Source organism: Apostichopus japonicus, chromosome 20 (genome assembly GCF_037975245.1).
Source record: "Apostichopus japonicus isolate 1M-3 chromosome 20, ASM3797524v1, whole genome shotgun sequence".
NCBI lineage: Eukaryota > Metazoa > Echinodermata > Holothuroidea > Aspidochirotida > Stichopodidae > Apostichopus > Apostichopus japonicus.
This window is the reverse complement of record NC_092580.1, coordinates 33,206,132-33,228,181: the sequence shown is the minus strand read 5'-3', so window position 1 is coordinate 33,228,181 and position 22,050 is coordinate 33,206,132. Positions and strand designations below refer to the sequence as shown.

Below are 22,050 nucleotides of genomic sequence, written 5' to 3'. Positions count from 1 at the left end.
TATTGCAATGGGATTTGAGAATATACTGCCCAACATTTTACCTAAGTCCATTTAAGACAATGATTTTATAAGGCCACTCCAACACAATTCAGGGCAAAATACTATTTTCTGCCATATTCATAAAGGAGAGTGCCACCATCAGCTGTAGTGCAATTATGGCAAACTACAGGGGTACATTTACGAAAATGTCTTTGAAGAGACTACATCTGGTCAATGGAAAATAACACCTACCTTCTCTTAATACCATAATACAAATGACTTCTTTGTATAGTTTAACTCAAGTGTCACATTTCTGATGTAACACTATGCAGTAACGCTGGTGTGTGTGAGAGACATATATAGGTAGTCCATTTAGGCAGGCCCAAAGGCTTTTCTAGGGGAACAGGTAGATATAACCAATATTCTACAAAACTAAGACTGACATGAAATGATACTGGTGTGTGTGGGTTACCTATGTGTGTATGGCAGTAAATGTTCCCATGTTCCACCCCGTTCATTGAGTAGGCCTACCTGTTCTGTTTGATATCCAGCCATTAACAACTGTATCTATTTTTAGTGATTACCATTAATGGCACACTGTACACAAGTTGCACTTTGCTCCATTAACCTTGTTTACTAGTTATCAATGACCACTTTAATCAAACAAATCTCTAGTTTGTCTTCTGATATCATTTCCGGCCGGCTCTAGTGTTTCATTTTCCAAAGATGGTACACATAAACCATATTTCATCATTTTTCCATGGTTTTGGTCAATATTTACACAGTGTATGTGTACTTAATACAGTGAATAATGCAAACCGCCTTGTTTCAGTTTACAGAGTATGGAGTGCTTTCCTGCACGTAAATACTCTATATACCAGTGCTGTGGCCTAGTGGATAAAGGCGGTGGCATTTGAAGTAATGAGGCTTAGCAATAGGGCGGTTCTGGGGGTTCGATACCCGGCTGAGTCATAGTAAGGTGGGTTTTTCATCCAAGAACAGTCTAAGGTTTTCCCATCTGAAATGACTTTCTGAATTGAAAAGATTCCAAATTTGAGTTAAAAATGTTGATTTGGAAGCTTACCCGACATATAAGTTGTAATCCATAAGCCCTTGTGGGTTTCTCACACAATTGTGTTTGCTAATAAGCGTCATAAAAACAACTGCTGATTCTTATTATTATTTACAGATTGTTGTAAAAGCAAACCACAGAATTAATTTCTGAGGACTAAGTTGCTTGTGTGATCAATTCCCCCCGCACATCAAGTTCCCATTCAAGTTTAGACCAGTACGCTAACATTATTACCCAACAAGTCCCAGGTGGATCAGAATTACGCCAGTACACTCTTTCATTTATGTGTAAAACACTACATAGAGTGCAGTGCCTCAAGGATTTCATTGAAATACTCTTCAAAAGTTCCATTATTTTTGCAACCTACTTAACTGACCACCTTAAATGAATTCTTGGAATACATAACACCACTTTCACAGCAATGTTTATATTCATGTATTTACTTTGTTCTTACCTACCTCCTCACAACTGCACCTTCACTCTACTGTGACTAGAGTGACCTGGTAACCTTTGACACTGACCTCCCCTGTCAGCCTACCGCTTCATTCTACCACACAAAGTGTGTAGTTGAGTACTCTCTATAGAGATGTCAATATCTTCATGCATCTTGGCCTTTAGTGACCAGCCTTCCATATTTTGCAGTGTCAGAAATCCAGTGGAGAACCTCTCCTGATAAGTTTCCCCTCGGCACACAAAGAATTCTTTATGTATGACACATTTCCTGCACACAGGCCTTGATACCAGGAAGAGAGGGGGGGGGGTGATTACAGTGGTGCAATGTAGGAATATCAGCACCACTGGACTTGATATAACTACAATATGCCCCCCCCCCCAATCTCAAGCATGTCTGAAGGTCCCTACAGTATGATATGAATTATTGCAAGAGAGCAAAATGAACTTATAGCATATCCCACATATAATATTAGGAGACGTTCCAATTGTTAATGGTGGGGGGAGGGGGAGTGGCAGGGGAATGTAAACTGGACACTAATGCTACCTCATTCTGCTTCCCCTTCCATATCTGTCATCTGATACATGTATGATCTGCTGACATCTGTATTTAGGTTTGTGGAATTAAGCTGAACTAAACATTTCTTGAGCAATGACAATAATGAAACAAAACATGAAAACAAATTGAATTTATATCTTCTCTAAATCTCTTCGGTTCTCAAAAAGTATACAATCTTCTTTATAGTTGACCAGATGGTAACCAAAGCACGGAACAAACATAAAAGTACAGGTTTGACTTATTAAAACCACAGGAAACTTAATTTCTTATCACAAATAGTAAAGGTAAAGGTGTTCCAAGTTCTCTATCATATATTAAAGGCAGCTGGCTAATACCAATGGGTTCTACCTTGCAATCCACTCAAAGACGAAACATTCGGCATACCATGGATGGACTTTTAAATAACATTCACAAGAACTTCAAACCACTGATACTTCCTTGTACCTTGCAGCTGAATCTCATATGAAAATTACTTTGAAATTTAGTCAAAACAGTATTGGTATTACAATAGATTCCTGCACTAAGAGCTTGGAACCAATGTTAACTCCCACAACATGCATATATACATATTTGAATCAGTACAATGGATGCAAACGTCAGAGAATGCCTTCACAATTTGAAATGCCAAACAAATCGTTCAGTTTATCCACTGTTCAAATTAGATATCAACATATGTATCTGTTAATTTTGTTGGGTATCATCTCTCTCATGGACAAATACCAATTGATGAAATGATGTATTTTAAGATCTAAGTTCTTTTTCATTTTTTTTTTGCAAGGTTTCAAAGCCAAAACCACACAGGTTCTAAACATAAGCATTTGCATATATGACTCCTATTAGCTCAAGGTATAGACTACTTCACCCTTGATTAGGGCAAAATTTGTTTATTTACAGTATCAACTTTGAATATATATTTACACTTTCTTGATTAAGTACAAGGAGGGGACGATGCTCGGTTAGTTTCTGAACAGGAAAAAAAAAACGCTATCAAAGTCTGCGTGGATCGATCGTGATGTAGGCTAAATGCTAGACAAGGCGGCAAAACTTACCTACAGCAACAAAATGTATAATGGTCTTTATGAAGTACAATATATTCAGGTCTATTTTTAGCCTAGATGCATTCTGTTACTCTACAGATTTTCATTGACTTACATTTCATGTGGTTTCTAATATTCTACAAATATTTGAAGAATTTGATAAAACACAACTCTATGGTATCAGGTTAGAAATGTAATTTACTTCTGTGTTGTACAGCTATGATTTTCATAATACATATTCCTGAAAGTTGGGTCAAATCATTTCTTCCACTTTTGAATGGTCTATCAGTATAAACAGATATAATTTAGACTTGATAACTTGAGTTCCTTGCCAGTATTATAAAGATTTCAAAGAAAGAAAAACAAAACTCAATAGCCATAGGGTTACAGATACTATCAAAACAGCATTGGTAACAGGTTTTCTATTCTGTTATATTCAAACAAAGGAAAATTGCTTGAAAACATCACATTTCTTCTTGCTATTTAAACCATGGATGTCAGGGTAACACTGCCATCACTAAACTCAAACTTTTCTAAAGAGGCAATACGATAACAGGAAATAATCTACAAAAAAATATATTATTGTTGCCTAAGATGCTATTTTTACCAACCTTTTTGAATACAATAAGATATAAATAACAGTCGATGGTGATGTACCGCAAACACCCAAAAATAGAAGAAGAAGAAAAGGTCATAAGAAATAGAAATTATGGTATTCCAGAACCTTCCCCTGAAAATCATATTCAATCCACATAAACTGAACGGCATTAATGAAGGTGCATGATAGGTAAAGGGATATATGAATCCTTTATATACACTGAAATTTATCATAAAAAAACAGACAAATTCCAAAACAATTTCGTCACCCTCCATGTCTACAAATGCAGACCCCATAAGCTTATCTCCACAAATATTGGTAATTTTTTATTCATTTGACTGTGTACTGCTGATATGAGTTCTTTCCTGTTGTCCCCGTTACTGACATCTCCTTTCACTTCTACTACTGTGAAGCTTAAGAAGATAAGGATTAACATGCCGCCCACTGGTGCTGGTTTGTACAAAGGTAGTATTTACATCAACTATATTTACAGCTACTACAAAGAACAGCTCACCATTCAGCTGCCTATTTGCATAGTTCACATGAAAGAATTACAGACAAATCATTACAGAAAAGTCACATGATCATGACATCACAGACTAGCCTGATGACCTCACAAGCTGCGTGACAAACTCCACGTAAAATAACCTACATTGAATGTTAAGTTTACTGTTCTTTATGTCATTCTTTATAAAAAAAAGAAACAGAGAGACAAGATAAGATATATGTAAACACAAGCAAACAAACAAATATTTGCTCCCGAATAATAAAGCATGTTTAACTTTGTGCAAATCGTTGTACAAAGTACTGAGTAACAAACTTGTGCTAGTGTGTAGGAAGTCATTTGTTGGTAAAGCTAACATCAAAATATTTTCATCAGCTATATGTTGTTAAACATTTTTTTGAAAGCTAGGGTAATAGCCTAACACACTGATAAATTAACAGAAATACTTGACTCTACCCTTCCTGTTCGTGATCATTAGACCGTTTCAAAAGTATGAAGAGTAGAAACCCTCTACTTCCTGGTTGTAAACAGTAAGGAAGACTTTCATGTCTCTTAGCAAACATTTCATTATAAATCCTTTTACTCTTGAACAGTTTTGATATGCTTTTCTACACTAAATGATCTTTCCAGGAATTTAATCTTCCTCTCCATCAAAGCCGACCCAAGCATCTGTCACACATTACTTAGAACTTTAAATCCAAACACAGACACTCGATTAAGAAACTTAATAATGGGAGCACTCAATTTCCATATAATATTCTTCTAGGGAATTGATTTTACTAGGAAATATCAAGCAGAAACATTTCATCTGAGCTAAGGTAGTAATGTCCTTGGTAGAATCTGTACAAACATGTATGAGTTGTCCTAAACTGTGGGCAGTATACCCACAGACATTCATGGTTTGAGACGGTTGACATAATTAAAGCTGAAATTAAAATTCTCCAAAATTAATATCATGATTGCATCTGGAAAAGTTTTTCAAAATATTTAGATTGAGTGGACTGAATCTTTGAAATACAGATAATTGGAAGGAACCACTTTCTCAAGACAAGTTGTGGTTTTGACAAAGGTTAACTAGATACACACACTGTCTGCTTTACAGTATTACAGTTGAGTTGAGTGTACTGCAGACAGACGCATGCTAACTGTTACATCGTCAAAAGCTGGTCTACTCTCTCTGCAGTGGCATACAACCAGATTTCAGTGGTATGATAACGCAAATACAGTTATTCTCTTCCAGACAACTGAAATTCAATTCTAGCAGTAATCTCATGAAATGTGTGTGTGGTTTTTTTCACAACAACAATCAGTTTATCACAGACAGTTTCTTAGAGACTGCCAGCAGAAAATGAATGAACACAACATTGTTGTTTGTAAATACTGCTGGTAATAATCACAACATACTGAACATATGTATGTTCTTTATATACACTGTGATGATCTAGCTATCTAGAGATGATATATGGTGGCAAGGTAATTAATGTCCATATGCAATCACAATCTCTTAACATTATTACACCTGTCTATTAACGAATTAATTTACCAATCGAAATATGTTTACTCATTCTACGGTATAGACAGGGCTCTACCGTGACTTTGTCATTTTGTATTGTGTGATCAACATAACAGAGGCTGCCATTACAACAGTTCCCTGTATTAAAAGGAGAGATCTGGCAGTGGCTAAATGTATGGGTTATTAATCCCTCTCTTTGCTTATTAAACTACCGCACACCTTTACATACGAATATTGAAAAATATGTAAAGTAATAGTCTAACAGTAATGTGTACTGTAATCAGGGAATAAAGAAACCAAAATGAGGGCTTACATAACTTACGTTTATAAATGAAAGGGATGTTGTTGAATAATAATTAACTTAGCAAATCAAACTGATTTTAATACCTTGGTTTAAAATATAGGTTTCTGACTCTTTCAAAAAATCAGAACAGCAATATGAGCAATTCGTCTGATATTTTTTATAAAAATTCCTATAACAAGCATGATTTTGTCTAAAAATATATATTTCTCTTGAGATGGGACAGTGTTATATTACTGTAGACACCAATATTCACTCTTCGTTTGAAGTGTCATGACTCCCTTCAACAGGACAACAACAAAAATGGTTCCTTTAAAATCAACAGAAATTATCAGCACCTTTTGATTCAAGTGTTTTAAAGATCAATAATACTGCTTAGCTTTGACAGTTGTATACCTTAGACCTTTTAACATAAGGCTTTATTAACTAAGGAAGGTTACAGTATGCAAGGTGGATGTCATTAAAAAGCAAATTTTGCATATACTGTCATCAGGGTTTTGGTGATTCTTGACTTTTTTTTAGTATTATCATCAATGAGTTTTAGTTTTTTTCTGTATTAAATGAAACTGCACTTATCAAATAATCTTTGGTTTTGCATGTTTCTTCCCACTTGGGTAGGAACTCCAGTCGCAGCTGAAACTAAATGAAAAATGGATTTCAACTGTATGAAAAACTGAGATTACTCTCTGCTGAGCTGATGCTTGTATTGGTACTGAGTGGGGTGGTTCTTTCACTGGACGAAGCCGAAGAGGATAAGCAACCTGGGTCTGGACCCAGGCACTTCTTTCCTTCCACAGATGAACATGTGCACTGTCCATACCGGCAAGGGCTGTTGGCAAGTTGAGCTTCAAATTCTTGCAACTGATCGAGGAAGTTGACATTGGGAGCTATGTCAGTTTTTCTCTGTTTGACAAAATCGTAGGCATCATTCAGTGAAAGCCCTCGCTTTTGCATGAGGTAGGCAACAGTCACGGTGACAGATCGACTGACTCCACCATGACAATGGACAAGGATTCCAGATTTAGAACTCCTGGCTTCATCTGTAATAGAACAAAAGAAACAAATTATTTAATTAGTTTATTTGTAAATACAATTGGTAACTTATATGATTTGTGACATCCATGGATGGATCGCACAGAATAGAACAAACTGTACTCTATTAGACAATGTTCCCTCATAAAGGCTCATATGCTTTAACCACTGTATTAAAACTGATTATTACTATTAAAGCCACAGTGTGTTCCTTTAAACTTCCACAGAGGAAGTGGGATATCCTTCCAGACAGATAACTGTGTAACAGAGAACACTTAAAAGGAAGAAAGCAACCACCATGCAGATGCTGTGGTCTAAAATGGTTAACCATTCCATCAGAACTGGATATCCTGTGGTTTCAAATCCAGAAATAGTGAAAACACAAACATCCTATTATATCATTGAAAGAAATTCAAACAAACTGTTGTATAGGCTAAATAGTACTGTGCAAAAACTAACAGACAATATGAAGGTTCAGGTTAAATGTGGTTGTTTCCCCCTTCCAAGTCCCCACCACCTTCTATCAGAAACAATTTTACCCATTACAGAAATTTGCAGTGTGGCATTACAAATTAAGCTCCCCAAGAAATCAGCCATTCAGCTGTCCGAAAAACATTAAACTGTTTCTTAAACTAGGTCTTTTCTACAGTAATTACAACTTGTCCCGTGTTTCTATGTCTCCTACCGAAAAGGACATGTCACAGCAAAATAACTTTGAAGGTTATGCACTCAGTACTCCCCTTGAAGAAAGTCACTTACAGGGAGAAATTCACTCCTTCATTACACAACACTGGAATGTAAAGGTTAAATTACATGTACAATATATAGTGAGTTTGAAAGCCATCAAGATTTAGTGATTTATCCATGGTTTCAATAATGTCTTTTATAATTCTTTTGGAAGGTCAATGGTATATATAAACTCTCAAAAATACATCACAATATATATATATAGGCTGTTTATAGAATGTGGGACTGTAGATTCAGTTAGTACAAGGTTTGTCTGCTATATTAACATCGATGGGTAATTAGTTTGAAATATTTCATGACATAGAGTTTCTTTCTTGGACATTCTTGCTTCAAGTTGCTATATATGCCTTCATCTGTTCTTTCTTTTACTGCCATTTTAAAGCATCAGTGTTAGTCCAATGTGTTTATGAATCAGTGTAATGATTCTCTCACTGTGAAATAATCAAAAATAAGAGATAGAAGTATATCAATGACACATTCACAGCATACATATAGTAAGACGGGGTAAAAAAAAAACGTTTCCTTAAAGTTTAACATAAAACTCGTTAGGTAGATGCTTAGGTAGATATTTTAGCATTGTCAGTTGACAAGTGGGAATACCTTCCTAAATAGCCATAATAAAAATTTCAATCACAATGAGTAAAGGAGAAATTCCAGAAAAGGGGTGGTTTTTTTTTACCCCGGCTGTTCGTCATTTTTGGGGTAAAAAAAAACCCTGCTGGGGTAAAAAAAGTCCACACTGTTAAAACAACATACTACCAAAGAAAATGTGCAAAACCACCAGAAATATTTTCAGCACACTTTAGAAAAGCTTTATTTGGGCATTTTCAATCAAGTTCTGCATGAATTAACCTATTGCCAAAGGATAAACTCCCGGAAACAAACCCCACCTTCCGAGACTAAGCAAGATTCTATCAAGACTGTTTAATACCCCCTAAAACATTATTGACCATGTTTTATGAGTTTTATTCTATATATTAGTATCACATCCAGCTGTGGGGTTGGGACTTAGGGTAGAGAAAAATTTAGGACTCTAAAAATAACAAGATAACCATATACAGCAGACATATATTGTGTTAGGCTATAACACTAGGCTAACATAGAAATAACTTAGGTTAAGAACAGGCAACAGTTAGTTATAAAAATGTAAATTATTATATTGGTAGAAATTAGAGGAGCATAGATGTACTCCCTGTGTCAATCATATAGCAATTCTAACATTCTGTGATAAATATAAACCATTTTGGGAGGAAATTAGGACTGGTCTTTTTTACCCCAAACGGACACTAAACCCTGGGGTAAAAAAAAACCATGTCATTCGAGAAAACTGGCAGATCGTGCGGGTAATTACATTACTGATTCATGTAGGTACGCCTCTTGTTATCATAACCAAGAAACAAAAACCTCTATATCAGTTCTAATATTTTTGCAGGATAAAGTTAAAGGACAGTGTTCAGAACTTAAATATTTGCTATTTTTAGAGTATGGGAAAAATCGGCGCTAAAAGTATCGGTACGCCGATGGAAAAGAATAGTAACAATCAATAAAGTATGTCAGAATTGACTTGGGCACCATGGTTTTCACATACACCATACAAAAATGTGTTTCTATTTCTCACGACTTGTAGTTGGGGGTGGTTTTTTTTTTACCCCAACTACCCTGTGGTTTTTTTTTACCCCGTCTTACTATACTGTACTGGTGTATGTATGCTAATGACTCCTATTTTCAGGTTTGAATCCATTAGGTAAGTACTAGAAATCTGATACATCAAATCTGATACAACAAATCTGATACATCATGAATGAACATTGTATTGACTGACCATACTGTACCTACTGTACAATATACCCATAGTATGTCACAGGCAGGCAGGCCATTCACTGTTCAAAACATGAATAATTCATTTAATTTGACTAAATGTTATCTGGTAGAGGTCTGGGAAGCATTACATTGTGGTATCATGTAGTATATTTGCAACAATACACACTACTATCCAGGTATCTAGTATATACAGTATATCATGAGCACTTTACAGTATGTATTTGTAAACCATTTGTGAAATATTAACTTCCACATCCTGAGCCTGTTAGTGTGACAGCTTCCTATCATACTTTCACTTTCATTTGCAATTTTTTAAAGCCCTGTATTATAAACGTATAGCAATATAATCTGATTTAATGATATCCAGGCTTGCTTTACATTTAAAGGGATTTTTAATCACCTTTCTAAAAATAAGGTTACTGGATTACTTTTGCATACAGTGTAGTGTTACATAGCTTGGAAACTTGTATAAAAACTACTGTAGAATAGTAGTGTTTTGTGCAGCTTGGAAATGAGGCATCTTTTGAAGAATAACAGTTACAGTACATGGTTCTTCACTGAATATTCCAGATACACCTGTATTGCTTACAGTATCTATGTAAAAGGACAAATTTTGGAAATTTAAAGTATGTTCTATACTCAGGAGAGAATTTACTCAAACCAATATGTGCACTTTGACGAAAAACAACGACAACATCCATTAAATCATTTCGTTATCTAGATCTAACATTACTTCTGAATTAATTAATTAATTAACTAATTTTGCATCTCTCCATAGAAACTATGCCTAAACCTGTGCCACTGGTAATTTATATATGGCTATAATATATGCCTGTCAATAGGTTCTAGAGTTTAATAGCTGCTCTATCCTGCAAAATATTTAATTCCAGTACCTTGACAGTAAGAACTGCTGGAATCAGCACATTTCATGAAATTTATCATCAGCTTTTAGTATCTGTCTGTCATTGGCTTTGAACTTTCTTACTTTTTCGACAAGTTATTAAAAGTTAATGTTTGAAGGTTGCAGTAGACTATTATCCCTTGGCAGTACACCCCTCCAGAAGAGTACAAACATGAACTATTTATACAATAATTAGCATTTATGTTAATATATAACAGGATCACATTAAAAGTTTTCTCCATTAAAGCATATTTAGGATCTAGATTTCTGAAAATATGAATCTGTTGTGGAACACTGGTAAATAAATGTGTTGCCACAGGAAGTTTTCGAATCATTCTGCCATGTCAAGTTGTGTTTGTGCTTAGTATAAGAAGATTTCCATAAATCGTTAAGGACAAGGTCCACTATTATGTGTCAATGTGTCTCTGAATAGTAGTGGGAAGTGGTTGTGATAGAGATCTCTCATCCAAGCCACCATTCAGCCTTTTTGGCTTATAGGCATTGACTGCTGTTTAGGAAGACAATTCAAAGCAAATGAATTGAAAATGTTCAAACCAATCTGTCTTCTTGAGAATAAATGGTTAAATCAGTCATACAACAGCATTGTTGTGTGGTTAATACAAAATTCTTTTGGTGAGTTGAAATGTATTCATTGACCACAATTCTTTGATTTTAGTGTGCTATAAATAAGACATGTTTTCAAAAGTACTTTAACCTATACCAATATACATAACTGGAGTGGATCAAACACGAAAGGGTGACAACTTCACCAACAGGCAAGTCTCACAGAGTGTACACGAAATTTATATGCATTAACAGTACTTTGATCTGTTGAGCCAATTGTGGCTGACACAGATCTATGACTTTACAGTGTAAAATACAGTTAATGTAAAGGTATGTATGGAGGAGACCTTTAAACAGTATGAGATTTAAATTTGTTCCCTGAATATATCTCAATCTGTCTGTGGATTTGTAAATGCCTGTGATATCCTCACATTAAAGAGGTACCACCATTCCACAAAGACATGCAAACCACATCAAATAATCCACACAGCATAATTTATTCCTCCTACATACTGTACCACGCTCTACAACAGCTCACCAGGATGCCATGATTTAGATCATATAAAAACATTAATCCAATGATGGAGGTATTTTAGAGTAGTATTTTCTCTCCTGACATATTTTTACAGAGTTTGACCAAAACCAAATAAACACATGGTCATAGAGCTCAGCAGGATACCAACTCAACTGCAGGAGACCTAAAGATTGCAGCCATTTACGGATAAAAGCATCTGGGTACACCACCCAAAATTATATCAAGTTGCACATTTGGTAAACCATGGAGGTAAAATCTGTTTTTACCTCCATGGGTAAACAGACCATGTTGCTATGGTGATTTCTGTAATTCAATTTATCTATATCAGTAAATGAGTTGCAACACTAAAGTTCAGAAGAGAAGATGGGTAGCTGGTGACTAGATTCTTGTCAAGTCACAACAAAGTAAAACAGATAGTCCACAATGCAGTTGAAACAAAAAACACTGTAATATGCATCTTTAATAATGTTACATCGGATAATAAACACCACATACAGTCTGTGTGTACACACGACTAGTTACTGCTGGACATGCTTTAAATATATATGGATGGTGTCTAAGAACTAATACCTCTTGCACTGAAATGAGGAATTAATTGCCATGGCGTTCTGTGCATGTACACCTGTAAATTATGAACTACAAGAATGTAGAAGTATTAAATGTAACAGAGCCAAGCACACCTTCCTGTCCAATTAATAATGAAGTACGGTAGTTAGGAGACTACGATGGTGTGGAAGAGTTATCTGTAGATACATACAGTGTCAACTGATCAAGGTACTGTAGTAGGACAACACTGTTGTAGGTATATACAGTAAGACAAGTTTAATTTACATTGTTCAATAGTTCACAGGGTGTGACAAATAATGCTCATGGATGAATGACAAGGATATAAGAGCAGATTATTACTTGGAAGGAACTTCCAAACAGTGAATTTACACAACATGGTACTGTACTACTGTGCACATGTATGAAACATTTTACATCATGAGCTTTCCACCTTAACCCTCTGCAACTATCAACTACTGAGATCAAGCAAATCTCCACATAATTTTAACAGAAAAGGACAAATAGTGACCAGAAATGTTACATGGTAACTTTGGTAATCTGAGCCTTAGAGTCTTGGTCAAATCACAATCAAAAACAGAATGGCATTGTTTCTGTGTCTATCCTGATTTTCAAGATATACTGTAATGTCACCCTTTCAAAGTTTCAAGCTAAAATGCTAAATGTGTAGAAATGATCAGGGTTCAGTACAATGAGACCAATACTTGCAAAAATGTTCACTTATGTATTAAAATGTTCTCTTAAAATGCGGCAACCACACTGCAGTGATATAAACATCTTCCTTGTAAAAGCATAAATTTGTCATTTCTCAAGCAATGCAATTTGAAGTCCTTTCACACCACTACCATACAGCCTCTTGCTAATGTGTTTACCTTAATTCATTGTCCATTAGTGCATTACAGTCCAATGAATTCTCAAGTGGATTTGAGAATTAAGACTTTAAAAAAACTCATGAATATTCATTATTGCATAATCAAATACGTGGCACTATCTGGAAAAGGTCAGATCACTGGGTGTATGAAGGTTCAAATTTATTTACTGGGAGAACAGGGGTTACATTGGGAGAGTAAATCACAGTCGCTTAAATGTAGAAATCATACATGCTAACATACTGTACTGTATATGATATACAAATGACTACCTACTACTTGGCCAGCTACTGTAGTTACTCTATAGACTGAAAGATATGATATTTCAACTATGTAATTTGCACAATGTCTACCATATTTAAACAAAAAGTGAAATAATGAAACTTCATTATAAATTCACATTCCTTGCTGTTGTCAAATTAAAGGGAACAGAAACTGGGTAAATGTTGGTCTTTACTGTACATAGTTTCAATGGACACAAATTTGAAACTTCCGTCTATTCTGTCATTACTGAATGTTTACTACCCAACCAACTGGTCAGTCCATTTCAATGACTAAGTGTGTCTGACAGCCTCAAGTCATTACTACCAAATTGTAATAAATCAAAATGTAATGAATTAACAAACAACTCTAATTGATCAATTGTGTATAACACAACTGCACACAAGATGGGTTAAAAGAAGATGATGCAACCTAACCAGTAATTTATGGTTCATTCATGGATTTATATTCATTAGGTAATTTATAATGTGCTTGGGTGATGATCAAATTTCCAATTTACAGTTTGTCATTGGTTTAATAAATAACTATTAACTTGTATACGATATACCTCTAAAACTTAATAACAAAACTGAACCACACATTGCATGGAAGAATCAAATAAGTCTCCTCCAATCGCTTCTGTGATACATACTCAACATACACAGCACACAGCACAGTAACCATCCTGGAGTGTCTTGGTAACAGTCAGTATATACTTACAGCACACACCCAATGCCATGCAGTTAAGCACCACTGATACAAACACACAGTGAAATGACTGGGCATGTTTGTGTGGTTACCATATTAAAGACCTGTTAACCTTTTCACCACAGTAGGTCCAACTCTCCACACAAGAGAGTTAATTGTCCTTTTTCACTCCTGGGTTTTAGTAGGATCACGTTTCTGTCATCTGTGACAACTAATACATAATGAATTCATTCTATTACCCTTGAACCAACTAGTATTCATCAAATGAAAGGTGACAATGACTTATTTTATTATCAGCCATGTTTCTGGTAAACCAAATACTTCACAAATTCAAGCACACTCAAGAGGAAAGATCACTCATAAATTTCCACAAATCCATTGATACTAATACCCATGAGAATGTGAAAAACACATGGAAATGATTAGAGAAGGCATCATATTGTAAAACTGTGTGCCTGATGATACATCAGTCAACCTTTCATGAGGTAAACTTATTCAACCAGATAGAAAACTGGGTGACTACAAAGGATGTTTGTTTGCAGTTGACACTAAGAACAAACTGTTAACTGTGTATATTATGCACAACAGCAGCTTGGAAGTAGCCCTACCGTATTATTTAAGCTATTTAAGTTGTACCATACTGTTGATGAAGAAAGGTAAAGGACACTTTTAACTAACTGTATCAATAATTTGATCTGTGCATTCCAACACATCCAAACCATAGAATCTTGATAATAATTAAAACTTTGATCACTACAAATAACACTTTGTAATGCACAGTTGGTCACGTAGCAGTACTCCAGAGACACAATACATTAGCCTACAGTAAGTTGTTGATCACGATGTTGTACATGATATTGTGCAACCTTTACAGCTACTGTGGACATAACTGTATAGTACACCTCTGCAGTGAGTGCATGGCATAAACACAAATTGAGTTCCATAATCTCAAAGATTCATCCATCACCTCAGGGAGATTCTGTAGCTCAGCTAGGAAAGCATGTATCACTAGATGAAATCATCTCATTCTAGCAATTGTTTTGTTGATCTTTCCCCCCCCCCCCAAAAAAAGCTTTTAATTATAGTGTCAATAGATCTAAGAAATATAGGGTGTCCCCCTGCTGCTGCATATATCTTAAAACACTAGGCATAATAATATGGGTGTAATTCTCATCACTAAACCTACAGTATGTGATAAATGTGTTCAAGTAATTCATGACTTACTGTGAGTGGTAACAGCAGTCTTTAGAACTGCACTAGTCATATAATGTCATAAATTCACAACTTAAATCAATCTTAAATCTATAATGCAGTTGCTACTGAATCATGTACCAGTCTCTTGAGTGGTATCTTGTTTAGTTCTGAGTATTGTAGGACACTATATAGGACTGTGGGACCTGCACATGTATCAAAGCAAATCCACTACTGTATTATTATTGTTCAAACCATTTCATACATGGAATGCCGGGATCTCTCAAATTGTAGGCTTTACAGGTATCGCTATTTGTGTGTATACATAATGGTGATAATGTTCATTGTTTCCTTTTGAATAAACAATTAAAGTTAGTCACGGGGTGGTTTCAGAAGAAAATCAATTTATCTACATTGCAGAGTGCTGTAATCCATCAGAAACTGCGTGAAATTAGGGTAATGTCATTTTAGAATGTGCATTGAACACAAACAAACCTTCTTAGCTTTCAACACATTTAGACAATTTCTGAACTTTTTACCAATTTTAGAACAGGAAAAAATACTATGCTCACCACTGTACAGTACAAGAGGTGACATGAAAAACCAAGTTTGCTTTTAAGATTTTGCATTATCAACTTTCCCCTTGATCATGTTAAAACTTGATTTAGCTACAGTACTTCCATGAGAAGTCCACTGGGTCATAGTCATTAGAATGGTATAGTTTATGTTTTAACATATCCTGTACAGTCACCAGGGGAAGGATGCAGTTTTTTGTAATAGCGGATGTAAAATTACTTGCTGGGAGGAAATTGGGATTTAAGTTGGGTTCGTAATGTGTGTCACAATTTTAAGTACAGGAAGAAATTAAGATTGTAGGAGACTAGCTCCCACATCCCCATAATCAAAAGTACACTTATAACTGTGAGGCATCCACTCCATTGGCTTCTCACGGGAAGTTCAAGAGATTACACTCATCTTCTAGCATTACTGTGATCTACATATATATAATAAATAAAAAAACATAATTGCCCATGTCATGCCTTGTAGCTACCTTGAAGGCTGGCAAACATATATTTGTGCAGGGAAAATTAAATTTCTGAAAGTTTCTTTAAGGTACCTTTCACTTACTGACTTTGTGAAGCAGTAAGCACTTTACATTTCCAAGAGTAGCGTAAATCAATAATGCATGCCAGAAAGAGGCCAGGCACAATAAACCGTTACTCATGATTCATGAACAAATGGAAACCACAACACATAACTGACATGACCAAATCTCTTCGCTCTCTGACATACATATATATGTTACACTAGCTTCTAAAATATAATTAAACATTTTCATAGTGAATTTACCTATTCATAAAGAGCACCAACATAAATCCCATCTATTACCTTGTGGCCTTACAAAGGAATGAGTTTAAGATCAACTAAGAAAATTCTCCAATAAAAAGAAGACTTTGAAGTTGGTAAGATGCCAATATTTTAACTTGTACCACAGGTCGAGGTGTTTAGAGACAGGTAGTGCCTTGGTGACACTGCATCACTGGGCCCCCTTTTTCAGCTCTTCATGTTCCTCAAGTTTGTTAATGAAAATGAGAATATAATATTCATGAGCCCATACTGAACCCTCCAAATTCTCTCTTCCCCCAATTGCCCCGGCACCAGGGCTGTAGACCCATCTGAGCACCTTTTCATCACGCCTGATCATAGGTAAGTGAGAAGTAGGCCTATGGTAAAAGAATGTGATCCTTTTTTTGTACAAACTGACTTACCAATAAAATCAATAGCTTCTGGAAAGTGTTCAGCCAAATTCTGATTCCACTGATCTCTGACTGGAATTTTGAGATATTTCAGTCCGTCATTCTCAAAGTGATTCGGAATGCTTGGTGTGACATTAAGTACGTAACTAATCTGAAATTGACGTAAGAGTTTTTGGTTTTCTGACTCTCTCCTGGATCCAAGGTAAAGGTAAGGCAAGATTTCTACTGGAAAATTGTCTATCTGAAACTCAGGTTTCTCTTCAGGAGAATTGTCTATCCTTAGTTTATCAAACCCTAAGTCTGGCAAGGAAACATCTGGGGAGCTTGACAAATCTTCTTCGATGACAAGGTTGGGATGACTTGATGCAAAGGCTTCAAATCCCCCTGTACATAAAGAATGAAAGAGAACCATTTGGTTTAGCATTAAGGTAAGAAATGTGTGTCAATCACAGGAGAAAAATAAAATGCAACAGATTTAACAAAAGCAACACATTACAAGAGTCTCAGCCTCATTTGTGTAGCATAGTATGGTAAAAAACTGATTTAACAACTTGCCTCAAAGCCTGGAAGAGTTTGAATTAATCACCATGTAAAATGTTTTTCTCTGTGACACAGCTAAGACATTTACATAATCTGATGTGTAAACTTATGAGTCTTATTCACCATCCTGTGGCAGGATGTAAATCAGGTCCCATTTATATAGTTGTCCATCCCTATACAGAGTTTGTGTTGTGGGTTTGTGATTAGGACTTAAAGGTGGGACTTTGACTAGGCCTAACACAACACTGACACTCTAAACTAACTAAAAAGCGCCATCCCAGGATGCACCAAAGACTGCTTTACAAACATCCATACGTTATTTAACCGTCTATGACAAACTTTATTAAGGGAAGGAAGGAAGGCATGTAATATGTATACATTTAGAGACCAACTTTTAAAAAAAAGTTAGATTTATATAACATAACATAACAAAACTCTTACCATCCAAATAGCTCACTCGAAACCCATTTTCTTTTAACCTCCTCAGCAATAGTACAAAAGTAGAGTTTGAATTAGCATTGATATCACAGTTTCTTGATTTAGCATCGTACAAAATGATAGAGGCAGTTTGCGATACTTCAATGAATTTCTTCTTCCCATCTTCACCATTTATAAGTCCTTTGAATGCACCTGCTTTAAGGGAACCATTCTGAAGTCGCTTCAGTAGTATATTTGGAATGGAAACTTTCAATGCATGTTGCACATGTCCTTGGCTGTAAGCGGCTTGTGGCCGGTAGTCTAGGAGTAACACGGCAGGTTCACTACTGCTAGATTCCAGAAGGCCTGCAACCATGTTCGGAGTACATCTCATTGTCATGATGTCAAGCTCACTGCAATTGTTGTTAATAGTTGTCTGGGCAGGCATTTTAATCATTTGGCGATGACTTATGTAAGAATGTATGTGTGCAGACTCCTTCAGGTAAAAGCTGAAACAAACATTTGGAAGGTTCATTAAATAAAAACCTTATTACCAAAAATAACATTAATAAGCAGACCACAAAAGTGTCCTGTCTGTATGGCAGCAATGTAGGCCTACACTGACTGACTGAGTTGCATCTAGACTGACTGGTATACAGTTCACTGTTATAAACAAATCAGTATCACACATGAAATTTTAATTCAGCCGGAGATTAATCCAAGATTCAAAGTAAAATATCCAATACTCGAGAGTCAATAAATGAAGCCCCAATTGATTCCGATAAACCTTCGAGTTGAATAAAAAATTATGGAGACACAATGTTCAACGAATATGCGTAAGTTTATCCTTGCTCATTAGTTCCGACTGTCCTATCCTCAAAAAGCATGCACATTTATAAACATAGTCTGCCAGTATGAATGAAACTGTCTATGTTGATGGAAGAACTGCTGTAGTATCCCACTAGACGGATGGGGTGAACTTCCTTTCACGAATAAAAAACATGACTCCCGGATGAAGAAACTTTACGAACCGAAATAATGTACAGTCCAAATTTTCTTTCTATCCAATGGAAAGATGTCGTAATTGTAGGTGACTTTACAACTCCTAAAATTGGCTTTAGAAAACGCGGCCACTTGGACGGATATCTCAAAGCCGTGTAGCTAGTGTGGAGCACTACATGTAAGCTTTCCTTACTACACAAACTGGGTAACATATACTGCGGGAGTACATTCGTGGAATACACACAGTGTACTAGTTGTGCATACTTGCACGTTGTTGACCATAGAAAAGCGCTAAGAAGATTTGATTGACAGCTTTTTTCATCAAGATCGGAAGTCACTTGCAACCGGATTATAATTGAGCCAATCAGATTCCAAGGTTTGGGATACGTTGCCAAATTGAAGTCTTCGTTTCCGGGCAACCGTAAGAGTAATTCAATATATTTCTTCCGGAGTTGTCGATTATATGAAAGCCTTGAAATAACATTGTGTGTATGTTTTATACTTATTATGAATGCAAAACGAATATTAGGTACAACAAAATTGTATTTAAAACGATTTTCTAATTATTTTTTGGTTCTTGTAACTTTAAAATTGAAGAAAGCGGCTTTATTATAAAAATAAATCAGACTTTACGAAGACTTTATTTTTAAATTTACCCCTTCAATACTTTGGAAGGAGCAACAACACTGACCGAATGATATCCTAGCGCAACACAAGAAATGTATGGTGTCTTGTACAGACCTTGAGATGGTTTCCGTGCTGCCTTACAATCAAAGCAGGGCAGTATATTAACGTTGAATCGAGCCAGTAAATAGCGCCTCCAGTTCTTCTTGGTTGAATTTGTAAACGTATGTATTACCAAAGAGATGTAACATGGGTAGGATCATGATCAAACCGAAATGTTCCACTAAGAACATCAGTAACATTAAAATCAAGTGTGGATAAACTTACTAAACAAGTTGCCTATAAGATCTGAATTATAGTAACATTAATAATCAGATTTTGTGTATGGGAAAAGGAAAACCCAAATAATAAAGCCCCTTATAATAAAACATAACCCTTACTTCTTTCTTGTTTTACTTTCTCTGAAAGTAGGATGGCCTCATGTTTAGTACGATCCTTGTTGAAACTTTCAGAGTCATTCAGACTGCGTCTGAAGAAGATCCTGCTATAGGATGTAGACTTTTCAGGTCCTTATTATCTTGATATGTTATACTCACACATACGTCGTTTTGCAGTATAGGCAAGCAGTTTGTGAACACAATTTCTCTCTCTATCTCTCTTGTTCTTTATTCTTTGTTTTTAAAATCTGTATCTATTGATTTACAAGCAGGGCGGACCGTGGGTCTTAAAACCGGCCCAGGTATTTTTCACCTATAGACCGGCCCATTATTCATTGATATGCTACCGTACTTACATAGTGATCGCCGTCCTGGGGGGGGGGGAGTCTAAGGGGAGGGGTGTCCTAAATAAAATTAATATGCACGGACAGGTTGCCAATAGCACGTTCTTTTGTTACGAACTTACATACTATAACTAACATGGTGATTGCATGAGCTGATTCCCACAGTAAAAAATATATTTCTACACCGCCCGTCTGTATTCTATTAACTACTGTGAAAATGGGCTGTCATTATAACCAGGCTCCCCAGCCCACCGCCCACCGGGCCATCGTCCCACCGGGCATTGTCCGCCACTGTTTACAAGTAGAACTTCAATCAATACGTTGGATTTGGTGTATCTCTCCAGTTCCGCCTCCTCCGGCCATCGGGCCTATCCCTTCCCCAACCTGAAGTTCTTACGAATCGGTAGGGGTCTCCCTCGAGTCACACGAGATATATACTGTCCGAACTTGCCGCACAGCATGATCCCGAGGGACATGTTGGTATGGCTTAGGGTGGCATACTCCTATTAGAGTCTATATCAATCCGCTCGATTGTTCTCCTTCAGGAAAAGTGCCAAAAAAGCAGCAGGAGAACATCTTTTGTGACCTGTTATCAATCATAATCTATTTTTTTGTGGCTTGCATGTTGAAGAGCATGAATGGAAGTACATTTGGTGAGAAATTGGGTCAATTGAGGCAATTTTCATTTGGCCGAGGAATGTTTCTTGATGTTTGAACATGAGTAACCATTATTCAACTTTCTAGAATATTTGTAGGCAGTATTAGTTACGTCATTAAAGTTCACTCAGTTAAAACAATAATTCCAATGAAATTCATGAGTTTTCTTTATGTTATAATTATCAGGGTATTTTACAAATCTTTAGTGATTACATGCCTACTGGGTTAGAATACAACGAACAACTGACTCCGCACTCGCTCGATGTTCTTGAAAGTAAGAAAGTTACGTATGGGTATCCGTCATCTTCTGAATCCTTGCAACTTCCGGTGTCTTGCGCAGGCTTTTTTCCCTGCCATCTCGTCACTGTGTTGCGAATAGAGCAATTCACGATGGTTACATGATGCATAATTTAATATCATTGTTTCAGTAAGCAACATTAGCAATAATATTAGTTTAATTCTGTCGTCGCCATTTTAACATGATCCGAGTAGAAAACTATTACCGATTATGCATAAACGGTATCGTAAGTAGGTACATGCATAGTTTATCGAATAGTTACATATATAAACAGTATATTAAAGTTGACTTTGACATTTTTTTGCGTATTGCGCAATCAAGACGATTTTGCGTATATGTGAACAAAATGAAAAGTTTCGTAATCATAAAATAATATTTTCAATGCAAGGCAGAATATGAAACGTACGGTATGTCAAGTCTTGGCTACATATATGCTAACATAAAGATATATATATAGGTGTGTTTATCAGTCACTATATTACTATATATTATTTTATTACACTATATTGCTATTACTGTCGGCACAGTTCTGCAAAAGGATTCGTTTAGCTATATGGAATTACTCGTTGGAGAGAGACAATATGGCAGTATATCGAGGAAGCTTACTGCCAGGGCCCGATCAACAGTAGATAATTTAAATTATAACGTGATTTCAAATTGGTGTTAACCCATCATGCACATGGTTAACCAAATGACCTGAGTCAAACACATGATTTGTGGGCATTTACCACTTCCATTATAAAGTGTTGTGTCATTGCGACATATCA

General features: G+C 35.9%; 1 protein-coding gene across 1 annotated transcript; it reads right to left on the bottom strand.

The window, feature by feature from the left end:
• Positions 1 to 2,185: 2,185 nt before the first annotated feature.
• Positions 2,186 to 19,218, bottom strand: LOC139962182 (dual specificity protein phosphatase 6-like). The gene is made up of 3 exons (XM_071962160.1): positions 17,946 to 19,218; positions 16,977 to 17,348; positions 2,186 to 7,054 (listed from the first exon to the last, which is right to left on the bottom strand). Exons 1-3 carry the CDS (start codon positions 18,454 to 18,456, stop codon positions 6,672 to 6,674), a joined length of 1,266 nt encoding a protein of 421 aa, XP_071818261.1. The 5' UTR covers positions 18,457 to 19,218; the 3' UTR covers positions 2,186 to 6,671.
• Positions 19,219 to 22,050: the final 2,832 nt, after the last annotated feature.